Below are 13,608 nucleotides of genomic sequence, written 5' to 3' on the forward strand. Positions count from 1 at the left end.
CTTCAAACAGATTGCAGTACCAGATCTACCTTTATTTACACTATTTTCACAAAGTATTAAACTTTTTGTCTCATTGTACTCATCAAAAGAAAAAGTGATTCTTTTTTTTTTCTATAATGAAGACACCAATTTTAAATGTAGGATGTTACGTATTACTACATAGTTTTGCAAGAAACTAGTTGTAAGTGAAACACTGAAGTTGTGTTCAAAACAAAGAACTTGAAATTATGGACAGCTGAGAGGCAATTTCTTCTTTTCTGTTTTAGTCTCCTGGCCTGTCACCTCAGTATCCTGTCTTCTGGGTTTCTCTGTGGTGAAGTTTTTATTATACGAACAATGATGCACTGTGTTCATGATGTTGCTGTTATGTGGAAGGTGGTTGTGACACTGTTGTTACCAAGATGATGATGATGATGTTGATGATTGCAGAGTATTATGGGAGCTTATGAAGTATTATGTGGGGAACATGTTGATTTTATGGTTAGGAAATAATTGTTATAAAACATCAATTATGTTCATGGAATCATATGGCAATGAATACACAATGAAGTATACGATTCTGGGGAGCAATTCGTCATCAGCTGATACTCGTATCCGAGTTTTCATTTCTCTCCTGAGATTTCCTTTGTCACAGTTCAGGTGTGGAAGTGTCGTTAATGGCTTAGCAATCCAATCCTAGTGTGGAGCAGGCAGCCACAGACATTACAGCTGATGGAAGGTGGAGGAGTTTACGTCTCCGGCGTTTGTCATTCTCCATTTCATGACGTTCCAGCTCAAAGTTTTGAAGAGCATTTGAGGTAACTGAGTGCCAGCGTCTTCAATCTACTGCTATTGTGGACCAGTTACTCGGATCGATGTTCAAGTTTTTCAGATCCTTATAACGTTTGAGAGGGGCACCTCGTGGCCTTTTACCTGTATTCACTTCGCTGTACAGCATTTGACGTGGAATTAATAGCATAGTTAATGACAAGATAGAATGTAAAGTGGTAATTGTGATCTATTGGTACTGTGTGTGAAAAACAGTGGAAATCCTTGGTTCAAATGAATAACTTTATTATGAATACAAGTACATGGAATAATGATTCATTCTTAAACAACTAAACAATCATTAGAAACTGTCTTGCCATAATTACTGTTCGCAAAAAAAAAAACGCTTGAATAACTTGTTATTGACATAGTTAACTAAGGATTATTTTTCAACATTACACTATGTGGAGGAACTGCAATCCCCATTCTTAATCAAGAGCTGAAACTAGAGATGGCAGAGACCTAGGATGCTGGTGTATGGAGCAAAGTCGTGCTGATATGATCATCATCTCCAACCTGCTACTCTGTTGTAAACAATAAACAATAATGTAAAATGTGTTAAAACCTTTTGTATTTAACATTTTCTCAAGTTGAATATGGTTATCACACTCCAACCATAAAAAACACCTCCATACTGTAACAACCACCTCCTCTGTAATTCACTCTTGGCACTCCACATGATGGATGGAAACACTCTGCAGGCATTCCCCAAACTAAAACCCTGCAAGTCTACTTCACAATCACGTCACAATCACATCACCTGCTTTGGCAGCTATAGAAGGGCTGAGATGTCCCTGATGGATTTCTGAAAATTGCAATATGGAAGGCGAATTGTCAACTTTGGTTTATGGGGATAATTTTAGAAAAGTGTTGTTCATCTGTAAAGGAGACCATGTGTAGAAGACTAGTGTGACACATTCTTGAATACTGCTCAATTGTTTGGGGTCTCCACAACCAGTTCACAGATGGGCTACTAGATTTATTACCACTGCATTTAATCAACATCCAAGTATTACAGAGATGCTTCAGGAACTCAAGTGGGAATCCCTGGAAGAAAGGCGATGTTCTTTTTGAGGAACACCACTGAGAAAATTTAGAGAACTGGCATTTGAAGCTGACTGTGGAATGATCCTACTGCTGCCAACATACATTTTGCATAAGGACCATTAAGATAAGATACCAGAAATTAGGGCTCATGTGGAGGCATATAAACAGTCGCTTTTCCCTCACCCTATTTGCGAGTGGAGCAGGAAGGGAAATGACTAACTGTGGTACAAGATATTCTCCACCATGCACCATGTGGTGGCTTGTGGGGTATGCATGTAGATATCTTATACATATGCAATGCAGTTTATTAACCCAAAAGAAATGCTTCTGTTAGTTACAACCCATATGGTATGAAATAATAACTGCTGTATGATCACCTGTATCATGTCTTACATAACATTTAAGTTCATACATAGCAATTATTGGGCGTAACTACTTCAGTAAAGGAATTTTGCCTACATACAGATACAGTTTTCAACATTCCATCAGTTCTGCTTTCAGATGATACTGTTGTATAACTCAAATTGTGAAGTAGAAAAAATCCAGGACTGCATCATTAATACACTTGATAGCTTAGAAACATAGTCCCAGTTAACAGATAAAATCTGAACTACTCAAAAACACGTTTGGTATCAAGAGTCAAAATGCCATGAAATAAAAATAAGCCATAAAATATGGAAAGAGCATAAGCAGAATCTATTAAATTTTTAGGACCAAGTACATGGTTTATCACAATTGCTATTACAGGCTTCTACAGGTTGTGGAGGGAAGTTAGTAGATAAAATTTTAACATGGAACACATATCAAGTAAAACTGATACAGTCTTCCAACTTATATTGTATCTAACTGGTACATTTTCGGATATGGGTTCATTATGAAGTTTTATCTACTACATCCGCTCTACAGCCACTAGAAGTCTGTAATGGGAATTCTGAAACACTCTGTGTAGATAAGAATTTAAATATAATATGCATATTGAGCACATAACAGTTTAATTAAGTAGCTTTGCTTTTGGGATGCAAATATTATGCAGTGACACTGACTTGGACACAAAGAAAATTGCACCCTTCAGTTCAAAACAATGTAGATGGGAGTTATCCTTGCAATATATCTTTTGTTCCCAGAATCCTCCGGCCTCAATATACCACAACAACTCTCACACAGTTTCCCCTCCCTCTGTTCTGTCACCCACTTCCAGTCCACTCCTCCCACAATGTCATCAGCATCATCATCAGACGCTGCACAAAGTCACCAGTTCCAGTACCGTTTGTTGGATTTCTATCGCAGTCATCTATTGCCTATCCCTCCCACAATCCAATCTTGCACATTTGCTGCCTCCCTCTGAGCCATCAGCCACCCTTCCACAATCCTCCCTCACACTCCCTGCCTGTTTTTTCATATTGCACACTCAAACTAACACAAAAACATCACACCAGTCTACCTGCCAAACTGCAGCACAACGTATCTATACAGATATTTTGTGTGTGTGTGTGTGTGTGTGTGTGTGTGTGTGTGTGTGTGTGTGTGTGTGTGTGTGTTTGTTTCAGTGAGTTAGCGAGCTTGTACCTTTACTTCTTAATTATTCACATTCAGCAAGAGCTTTTTATACCGTACTGAAATGTAATACTAATTCCTAATGTTTGTCCAGTATCCTAATCTGATTATTAATAAATGTACCTATCGCCTCATGCCTGTATTTTCATTGTGGATGTCCACCTGGGAATGTGATATGTCCTATCAGCGAGGCACAAACCGTGCCCAGAATGCAGGAGCTGTCTCGATGATGCCTGGAATGTTGCTGTCTGGCAGAGGCATGCCATCTGTCTTTACTGAAAAGTTCTGCAGGAGTGTCGAGAACGTGAGAAACAAATTCTGGCGGGCAAAAGTCTCTCCAGCACACAGACGTTTACCTGCAACATAGAGGGGTCTGTATGTGTGCATACTCTTCTTCTGTTATCAGCAAATGTCTAGCAAGTCTTAAATGACATGCAATAAGATGAAGATAAAAATTGGGATTCAAATATAATTGTGGCAATCTGTTATGACATGAACAACTCAATGATAGTGAGTACTTTCTCTCTCTTAAACACAACTTATATAATACTGTTCTCGTAGTGCTGCATTGGTCAAAGGTGGGTAGCAGTGTTACCAGATTGGATTCTTGGTAAATCTAAAAAAGACTGTAACACTAAAGAGGCAGTATACGTACCAGCCCCAAATGGCAAGGTAAAGTCTTTCTTGCTGAGTTTTCCATCAGTATCCAAAAACCTCTCAGGTCTGAAGTTGTTTGGATCACCCCACAGATCTCCATCCATGTGCATGCTAATTAAGCATGTTATCACAACAGTTCCCTAAATTAAGAAAATCACATATTCAGTTCTTTCACATATTGTGTTAATTTGTAACTCACATACAAGGGAGGAATTAGTATTCTGATGGAAAATTCACTCTCAACTGAAAGTCAAGTCTATTCATTATCCCCATGTTTTTGATATTCACTGAAGCTGAAGCCTGTAATGCAATCCCTTGTTCCAAAAATACCAGAAAAAGACCCAAAAACAACAGTATATAAATCTGTATACAGTGCACAAGATACACAATCTAGACTAATCCTTGTTTGCAACTAGTTTATTCTAATATTGAAATAAATGACTGTTTCTTATGTGAAATACGCACAGCCATGTGTGTAGTACCAACAAAAATTTGTTAAATTTTACTCTTTATTGTTCATGATATTACCAGAATATTACCAGAATCTTTATTCTAAAATCTAGGATGGAATAATAAAACAGTATGACTTTGTTAGTATAGATTGCTACTCATCACATAGAGGAGGCTTTGATTGAGACAAGCACATTTTCCACACACACACACACACACACACACACACACACACACACACAGGCACTTCTAAATCCGATGAATCTGAGAGTTTAGTTTACTTTTCAATATACTTTTACAAATGCCAGTCTGCCACTCAACACTTCGTCTATGGGGTGAGTAGCAATCTACCATAATTTACCATAATAGTTAAGGAAGTATTCATAACTGAAGACTCAAGGAAAGTTCTTGCACTTAAAAATCTGACTCTGCTAATAATTACTTGTTTTAGGACCCACATATCTTATTTGAAACCCTCATTTCGTTCTTTACAAAGAAGAACATTTTGTCTTCTTTGAGAATTTGTGTAATTCAAAAAGTTTTTTATTCAACATATTGTTGTGGTACGAATTCCACAATTTTTTAATCTTAAAATGTAATTGTTTTAAAATTTCATTGTTACCGGTACTGTCTTGTAGCCATACTTTCCTGTGTCAAAAAATGCATCATTTTACTGCAAAAATATGTTTCATGTACCAACTTTTAGCTAAGTGTGGTGTACAGTGCCACCGGCAGACATGCTCTATCAGTCTCCATTTAGCAATCAACTTCAATACTTTAAGAAGTCAGTCTCAAAATCTGTTTAGCAAAGAAATTATAATGTTTTTGTAAAGTCAGCTTCAGTTTAGCCTGCAATAATTGATCACCTGCATAGTTAGTCTCTGAAGTTAATTTTTAATAAATTTTCAAGAAAATTTGATCTATGAAGTTGACCACTGTTAAAATGACACTGAATAAATCACAGATATTGATGGGTAGCAAAGTAGATGAACTAATTTGAATATTATACTAACTATCAGTTCCTGTATACAACATCTGTTAGCTCAGATATTGAAAAGGACAGTATTAAATGCATCAATGACACAGCTAATTTACAGCAAAAGAATTTTTGGAAAGGTAAGTATACTTTCTTATGTTAGGAGTGTGTTACTCTGGTTTTGTTGTTATTATTGTTGTATTCAGTTCAAAGAGTGGTTTTATGCAGCTCTCCAAGATAATCTATCCTGTACAAGCCTCTTCATCTCGGAACAACTGCTGCAACTTATATCTATTTGAACACACTTACTATAATCATACCTTGGTCTCCTACAATTTTTGCTCCCCACACTTCCCTAGTTAACAAACTGATGATTTCTCCTTTCCTCAGGATGTGTCCTGTCAACTGAGTTCTTCTTAGTCAAGTTGTGCCATAAATTTCTTTTTCTCCCAGTTTGATCCAGTACTTCCCCATTACTTAATCTACACATCCAATATTCAGCATCCTTTGTAGCAACATATTTCAAAAGCTTCTGTTCCATTCTTGTCTGAACTGCTTATCACATTTCACTTCTGTACAAGGCAACACTCCAGACAAACACTTTCAGGAAGGACTCCCTAATGCTTAAATTTATATTATATGGTAACAAATTTCTCTTTTTCGGAAATGTGTTTCTCTCTTTTGCTATCTGTACTTTATATCCTATTTACTTCAATTCGAACAGCAAACTCAACTGTTACTTTTAGTGTCTCATTTCCTACTCTAATTCCTTCAACATCACCTCATTTAATTCAACTACATTCCATCAACCCTGTTTTACTTTGGTGGTGTTCATCTTATAGGCCCTAACATCTTTTCAAGATGCTACTCATTCTTTTACTGTCTGTACAACGTTACTGGCAAACCTCAAAGTTTTTATTTCTTCTCACTAAACTTTAATTTCCTTTACAAATTTCATTACATTAAAATTGAAAGAAGCTCTCATCCTAGATTGCCACCTGATGTGACCAATGACTTTATGTACCCAAGTAGTTTTATGTTAGGAGAAAGTTCTGTTCCTAAATAGGACTAACAAAAGAACTGCATGCCTTTCTACTTAAATATGACTACAGGCAGTGGCAGCTGCTGTGTAAGAGCACGTGAACATCCTAACTTTCAACACCTTGCGGATTTAGTGGTTATTTTTCTCTGATTGTTGTTAAAGTAACATAGATGCTGCAATGTGAAAGATATGGTACTTAAATCTAACATATTACTGTTCCTCTAAACTCTGAGAAACATGGCATCAGGGTCACAAGCACACCTTCTGTTGTGCACGTTTATAGGAGACTTTTTGTGTATGCGCAACTCGTGTGATGTAATTGCCTCATGAGCCAAATTCATACGGATTTAAACAATGTGCACAACTAGCTCTTGCCATTCAACTAGAAGTTTACATTAGTGCCACCAGGTGGTAGCACATTGTGGCAGACTTTTATCTCATTCACTCAGCATAAATCCTATTATAAGAATAAGCCTGATGTAAGCAAACAAAGTATCTTGGTGTAACCTTGGACTCTCGTCTTAATGTGGATCCCACATACATGAGGTCTACAGAAAGTTATGTGCCATAATGTCCATCCTACATCCAATCCTCAACACATCCAGCTCCCTTCCCTGCTCTGAAGGAGTAACTGTGTATCAGGCAATTAATTATACGGCCGGTAATGGAGTATGCATGCCCTGTCTGGGGATATGCGGCGAAGCAGCATCTGAACAAACTCCAGAGGCTCCAGGACCATGCCCTCAGAAGGGCACTGCATCTACCCCCTGCGTTTCCCCACTGACGTTCTGCACGCCACAGCTGAAATCCTCTTCCTGAACGAGCATTTCCAAGAATGGGCAAGGGCCATATATGAGAGCTCTTCCAGATCTGGAGATGACCTCATCCAGTCCCTAGGTCGGAATGACATGTCCCATGACAAGCACAAACATCGAATGACGATCTTCAGCGACTAAGTAGAACAGAAAATCCTTACCTCTAATTCCCAAACCTGTTCCCTTCCCCCTAAAATCAATCACCTCGCCAACCTGAGGTAAGTACCAGATACACACAGAACATTCATGACGTTACACAGACATCCAAAAATCACATTAAAAAAATCACACACACCATCAAACACTTGGAGTAAAAGCCAAAACACTACAAACTCCTCAACACACTTCCCCAAAGAGGGGAAAGTATCAGATGAGAGTGAGGGAAACAAATAAATGCAATAATTGGTCAGCAGCCGCAGCCCTCGTACCGTGGTCTTTTGGAAGTAGATCCAACTTACGTATTAGATATGTTATTACTACGTCACTGTAAAAGAATCTTTAAGACATTCTGATGTATTAACAGCCACCAACGTTTTTCTTAATTATACTTTCAACTACGTAATTTTTATTTTAAAAATCGCCTACAGTCACCGTCTCTGTAAAAGCTATTTGTGCTGTGATTCTCTTGCTGTTCATAAGTACGGTGAAAATGGATAACACTGCTTCCTGCTTCGTAGTGAAACATGCGCGCGGAACACTGTCAATGGCGAGAAATGAGTTGCCGTGTTCTTAATGTTTTTCACAAGATTGCATAGAAAAATCAGCTTTTGATGTTTTCAAAACACACTGTGTAATAAATAAAAGAGAAAGTATGTTACTAGTATGCGTAGCGTAAACGGTAGCTTAGGGGAATGATTATCGTGCATGCTGGCGGGTGGCGGTTCGAAACTTGTTGTGAGCTACAATGTCTTTATGTTTGGTTTGAATACCGAAGTCATTTAAATATAGAAGTCATCAAATATACAATAATTAATTCATATTTAACCATCATTTTTCAAGAAAAATGAATGTCTTCTAGTTTCAAATGACATATCACACACAAAACTTTGGTTTTCATTGCAAATATACAGTCTTAATTATCGAAATTTGTAAAAAATTGTTAAAGACTTTTGAAATTAAGAAAACATTACACAATTACATTTTCTGGAGAAAAATCAAATATTCTTCATTTTATACGCCAATTGTTTTGTAGGGTGGATGTGGTCTCTTAAGAGACAAAGTGAAAAGCATTGTAGAAACGTGGAAAACAATGTTTGCGGCATCGAACACACTGTACAAATGTTGCATTTTTATAGTTGTCTCCGTAATATTGCAATCTGAACCCAATATAACTGATCTGGAGGCACGTTAAGCGATCTGTCACGAGGAATAACAAGACATTTAAGCTGCCACATGTACTGGAACTAATGCACCAAGCTTTTGTAACACGTCTCTGCTGAGCGATGGCGAAATGCAGAGCAGCACGTCATAGAGGAGGAGAAAATGTGGATTTTTTGTTGGCTTGGGATTCTGTTGCTGATTGCCTCATTATCAATGTAGCAGTACTGAAATGTACCGTATTCCCTCTGAGTCCGATACGGAAGGAGTTTAGAGATTACCAGACGAGTGACTGTAATACCTTCAGTGACTTCAAATATTTAACTATATGGAAAATCAGCGCTTTTATGCCACACATAGCTCATGAAGAAAAATTACCCTTCTTAAAGTCAGGAATTTTCATCACTCTTGTTTTCAATTACAATACTACGTTAGCTAAGATCGAGAGCATGTTACGTTTTCCGTCCGGTCACCTAAGAAGCATATCGCCTGAGTTTTGCCATATATTACATCTTTCTGTTTAAAAATTAAGCTATATTGTTTCTCTGCTCATATTTTTATACGTTTTCACATCACAGCAGGTTAGTAGGATCACTTGCCTGGCCAATGCTGTCCAAGTAAAAAGCACCGGTAAAGCTGTTGCCTCGTATCATCACAGTTAATGTACGTGTAACGCACAGCATAAAACGTATCCTAATTATTGTATTTTGACTGTACTCGAGACAGCTTGGCTTCCGCTCCACGTGAAATGAAATTTAACGAGATTCCAGCAAACGCAGAAGATTACATAGTGTAACGTTTACATAAAGTTTGTTCTTATGATGACAGCACACTCCTCAGATTGATAATTCATTCAATGTTGAGAAATTAGATCGGACGCCAGTATATGTTAATGTTGTACTGACAGCAAACATATTTTGTGGGTTTCTGAATGAGTTGTAGTAAGTTATGTATTTTATAACACAGTAATCCATTTGAGGTGCTGAGGATCATAAGGGCCTAAAGCACATCACTGTCAGTTATGGGACTGGAGCTTTCATTCGTGCTTCTGATATCTATTGATCCTATGGTGAGTCAGGTTTGCCTCCTTTAGGCCCACATTGTATATATGAAAATTGACGAAAAGCTGTATCACAGGTTTTTCTGGTATTCACTTAAATGAGGGATCGACGGTGGTGTGATTTAGGCCATAAGGGATCTCATTTGTATTCTAGTCAAGTGACCATGTTGATAGACATTACTACTTGAATTTATTCATTTCCACAAACGGCACTTCGTGTTTAGAGTTGGTTGTTTACTGTGCGGGAATTGGCTTTCGAACTACGTTGAATCTATTTTATATGCTAACAAAAAAGTAAAGCTGTGAGAATGAATCATGAGTCTATTTGGGTAGCTTAATCGGTAGAGCACTTGCCCATGAAAGGCAAAGGTCCCGAGTTCGAGTCTTGGTCTGGCACTCAACTTCAATCTGCCAGGAAGTTTAATATCAGCGCACACTCCGCTACAGAGTAAAAATCTCAATCTGGTAACAGAAAAGTAAATTGCCAGGAAAAGTTAGCTGCAAAGGAACTAGGGCTTCTGAGAACAGATCCTTTGGGTGCGAGAGCGACGAAAATCAAATAAGCGTGACTGCAAACGAACATTTAACACGAAAATCTAAAGATAGCGTAAGTTGTTGTGTAGGTGCAGCGTAAGGATATCTGATTTTCAGCCCAGGAGCAAATTCATGAACAAATAAATCTGTAAATTTGTCCGAAAAAATGTAAAAGTGCGGAAAATCCCACTTACACAGAAGAAGAGAGCCTACACATTATTTCGTTATTGTCCTAACCTGTACTTAACTACGTACAAAACAAAGCAATTCCACAAGAATAATTCTTTCTTGTGTCAGATAAGTTATGCATCTTATTATTATTAAACAATGGAAAATACAGAATGGAATGCACAAATATTAGGAAAAGGGTAGTTGCTACTCACCACATAGCAGAGATGCTGAGTCTCAGAAAGAGACAACAAACAGAAACAGACTGTCGGAAAGTTAGCTTTCGTCCAACACGTCCTTTGCCACCAGAGACTATGGTCATGAGCGAGTGAGTCGTGTGTGTTTTTGGCAAAGGCCTTGTTGGCCGAAAGCTAACTTTCCGACAGTCTTTTTGTTGTGCCTTTCTGCGACTCAGCATCTCCAATATATGGTGAGTAGCAACTATTTTCTTCATAATATTGTTATTATTATTGTTGTTGTTATTATTATCGTTGTTGTTATTATTATTGTTGTTATTATTATTATTGGCAGTGGCTGTAGTTGTATAAATTTGTTGATAAGCATAACTGTTATACAGCAAATGCTATTAGCTTCACACTCTCAAATTTATTTGAATCTAAAAATTTGTGGACACCCAGAATGTATACTCACGAGCCGCCATTGGCTACAGGTCAAAAGAGAACCTTCTTTTCCTTGCCTCACACATCATGCTCCATTGTAGTTTATTATTAAATGTCAAATCAAGACAGAATAAATTCCATTTGTTACAATACAAGCCCAAGTTATGAGATACATATGAACACAAAGATGTAGTTCAATTAGTATTAAACTGTGCATTAGGTGAGCTATAAATGTAAAATCTATTTGTGAAAGTCATTTCTTGAAAAAGTCTGTAATGATATTTCTCTTGTGGACTTGTGTGTAAATATCCTCACAGTACATTGGCCACTGCAGCATATGTGTACTTCTTTAACCCATGGTACAAATTACTCATTAATTTTTTGTAAAATTTCCAGCTCACTTGCAGATTTTTAGGGTTTGACATATTCACTGAAGAAGTAAAGAAACACACAAATAAAGACTCACTTTGGGCACAGTGTAACCCTGGAGGGTGGTGTCTTCCATGGCCTTATGGGGTACAGAGATGGGGGTGACGGTTCGAATTCTCATCACCTCCCTTATTGTTGCTTCTGTATACGGTAGGCTGCAAGAACAAAGGAGCATAAGCACTCCAGTTTTCATGTGACCTAGCTTAAAATGAATTTTAAATTTGGAAGTTGATGAGAAACTTGAAGAAATGTGGTATATTCATTGAAATTAATGGAGTGGCAAAAGAAGATTAGCGAGATTTGTCCACAGACTCTGTTATGAAATTATGGTGAACCTTTTATTTTTATGTAATAGTTATTACAGTTTACTATAGCCACTAGATGCCAAACCATACATCTTAGGGCAAATAAAGAAATAAACAAATCTGTGAGCAGATTTCCATTCACAAATAAAGAAGTAGGGGAGTAGGACAGTTTACTTAGAGAGGTCTTAAATCACTTGTCTGAGAATTTGCAATGATTCAGGAAAAGAGTGAAAGTACTTGCATTGAAGGATGAAATGAAACTCAGTGATTATGGAGATACATAAGAATAACCTATATAACTAATCATATATATTGCAACAAAAGAATAAAATCTTCATTGCCAAGTAATTTAATTACAATAACAATAATAATAATAATAAAATAAGAGGGTCATTCAATAACCAAACAGACAAATAGTCATACAGCAAACTGGTTTACTTAATCAGAACAACTTTTTCTCTCAATTTTCCTTGAAATCCCCTACAACTTATGTGCACTCTATATGTAAATTGAAGAGGAATGCCTGCTATCAGCCAGAGCCCCCTACACTTTACATATATTGATTTTACAGCTGTGGGATCTGTGTGGTGTCTGTTCTTTCAAAGGAACAGACACCATGCATTCAAATAGTTGTATGCACTCATACCAGCTTCTTTCAGATCTTCTTCTTTCTTCATGAAAAATTATTTACCTTTATTTCGAAACAAATTTTGAACTTTGTTATTTACCTCTGTTATACCACTGGACTTGATGTCATGCAAAGCTTCTTTCATGAGACCAAACAGGGTACTTTGTCTTGAAGAAGCGGCATGCATTTCCTCTACCCTCCTGGAAATTTCGTCCTCTGTGTGGACTTGACTATGTTCTCAGTCATGCCTGAGTAGTGTATGCTGTTGATAGTATATTGCTCCTCTAAAAATTCAAAGAAAATGTGACTATGACACTAAGAAAGATGGTTGATATTAGCATACCAGCTAATGGTTGCATTTTTTATTCATTATGAACAGGTGATCCAGAGTGTTTCCACTGCATGCTTTGAGTCTTGGGCTCAAGTTTCATCATAAGTTAAAATAAAGAAGAGGGTACATCACATACCACTATCATTTTCTCCTTCTTTCGTGTTGCATCTGCATGTGGTGTGTGGTAAGAATGATTGTTGAGGGCCTACATATGAGTTCAAATTTCTCTGAATTTACCAACCTAGTAATTTTTATGGACCCGTGTCTGAGGAAGTAAAATGATTATCAGAAATTCAACAATAAACCTCTCATCTCTGTGCAGTAGAAAATTTCTCATAGCAACTGCCATAGGATTTTCACGAGCATCTCTGTAATGCTGTCATACTTAGTAAATGAAAACCTGATGAAAATTACAGCTTTTCTTTGTCTATTCTCTATCTCCTCTGTTCGTGGAGAGTCCCAAATTGACGAGTAATACTCAAGAAATGATCAAAAGAAAGATGTGTTAACTTCCACTTTTGTGGCTGAATTATATTTCAGTCAGATATTTTAATAACTCCCAATCAAGCATCTGACTTTCCTGCAACAAGTTTTATGTTCATTTTCCATCTTCAGTTATCCTGGAGAGGCACTTCTCTATATTATGCCATTGTTGCTGTTTCTAGATATTGATTTTTAATTATGTAACTGAATAGTTTTTTAACAAAATAATAGTGAACTTTCCACCGGTTTAGTTGCCATACATTACATTTATTTAATGTTGAAGGTTAACTATCAGTCTCTGTACAATCCTTCTACATCCTGCAGATCTTCCTGAAGATCACTACAATTTCCTGACGTTACTGAGTTTACAACTGATTCATCATAT

General features: G+C 37.2%; 1 protein-coding gene across 1 annotated transcript in view; it reads right to left on the minus strand.

The window, feature by feature from the left end:
- Positions 1 to 1,146: 1,146 nt before the first annotated feature.
- The window catches only part of LOC126474306 (probable cytochrome P450 304a1), a 164,933-nt gene continuing 152,471 nt past the window's right edge, over positions 1,147 to 13,608 (minus strand). The window contains exons 7-9 of the mRNA XM_050101775.1: positions 11,514 to 11,631; positions 4,064 to 4,205; positions 1,147 to 3,764 (exon numbers count right to left, since the gene is read on the minus strand). Coding sequence (XP_049957732.1) covers positions 3,592 to 3,764; positions 4,064 to 4,205; positions 11,514 to 11,631 — 433 coding nt within the window. The 3' untranslated portion in view covers positions 1,147 to 3,591. The remainder of the gene's footprint in view (positions 3,765 to 4,063; positions 4,206 to 11,513; positions 11,632 to 13,608) is intronic.

Source organism: Schistocerca serialis, chromosome 1, assembly GCF_023864345.2.
Source record: "Schistocerca serialis cubense isolate TAMUIC-IGC-003099 chromosome 1, iqSchSeri2.2, whole genome shotgun sequence".
Taxonomy (NCBI): Eukaryota; Metazoa; Arthropoda; class Insecta; order Orthoptera; family Acrididae; genus Schistocerca; species Schistocerca serialis.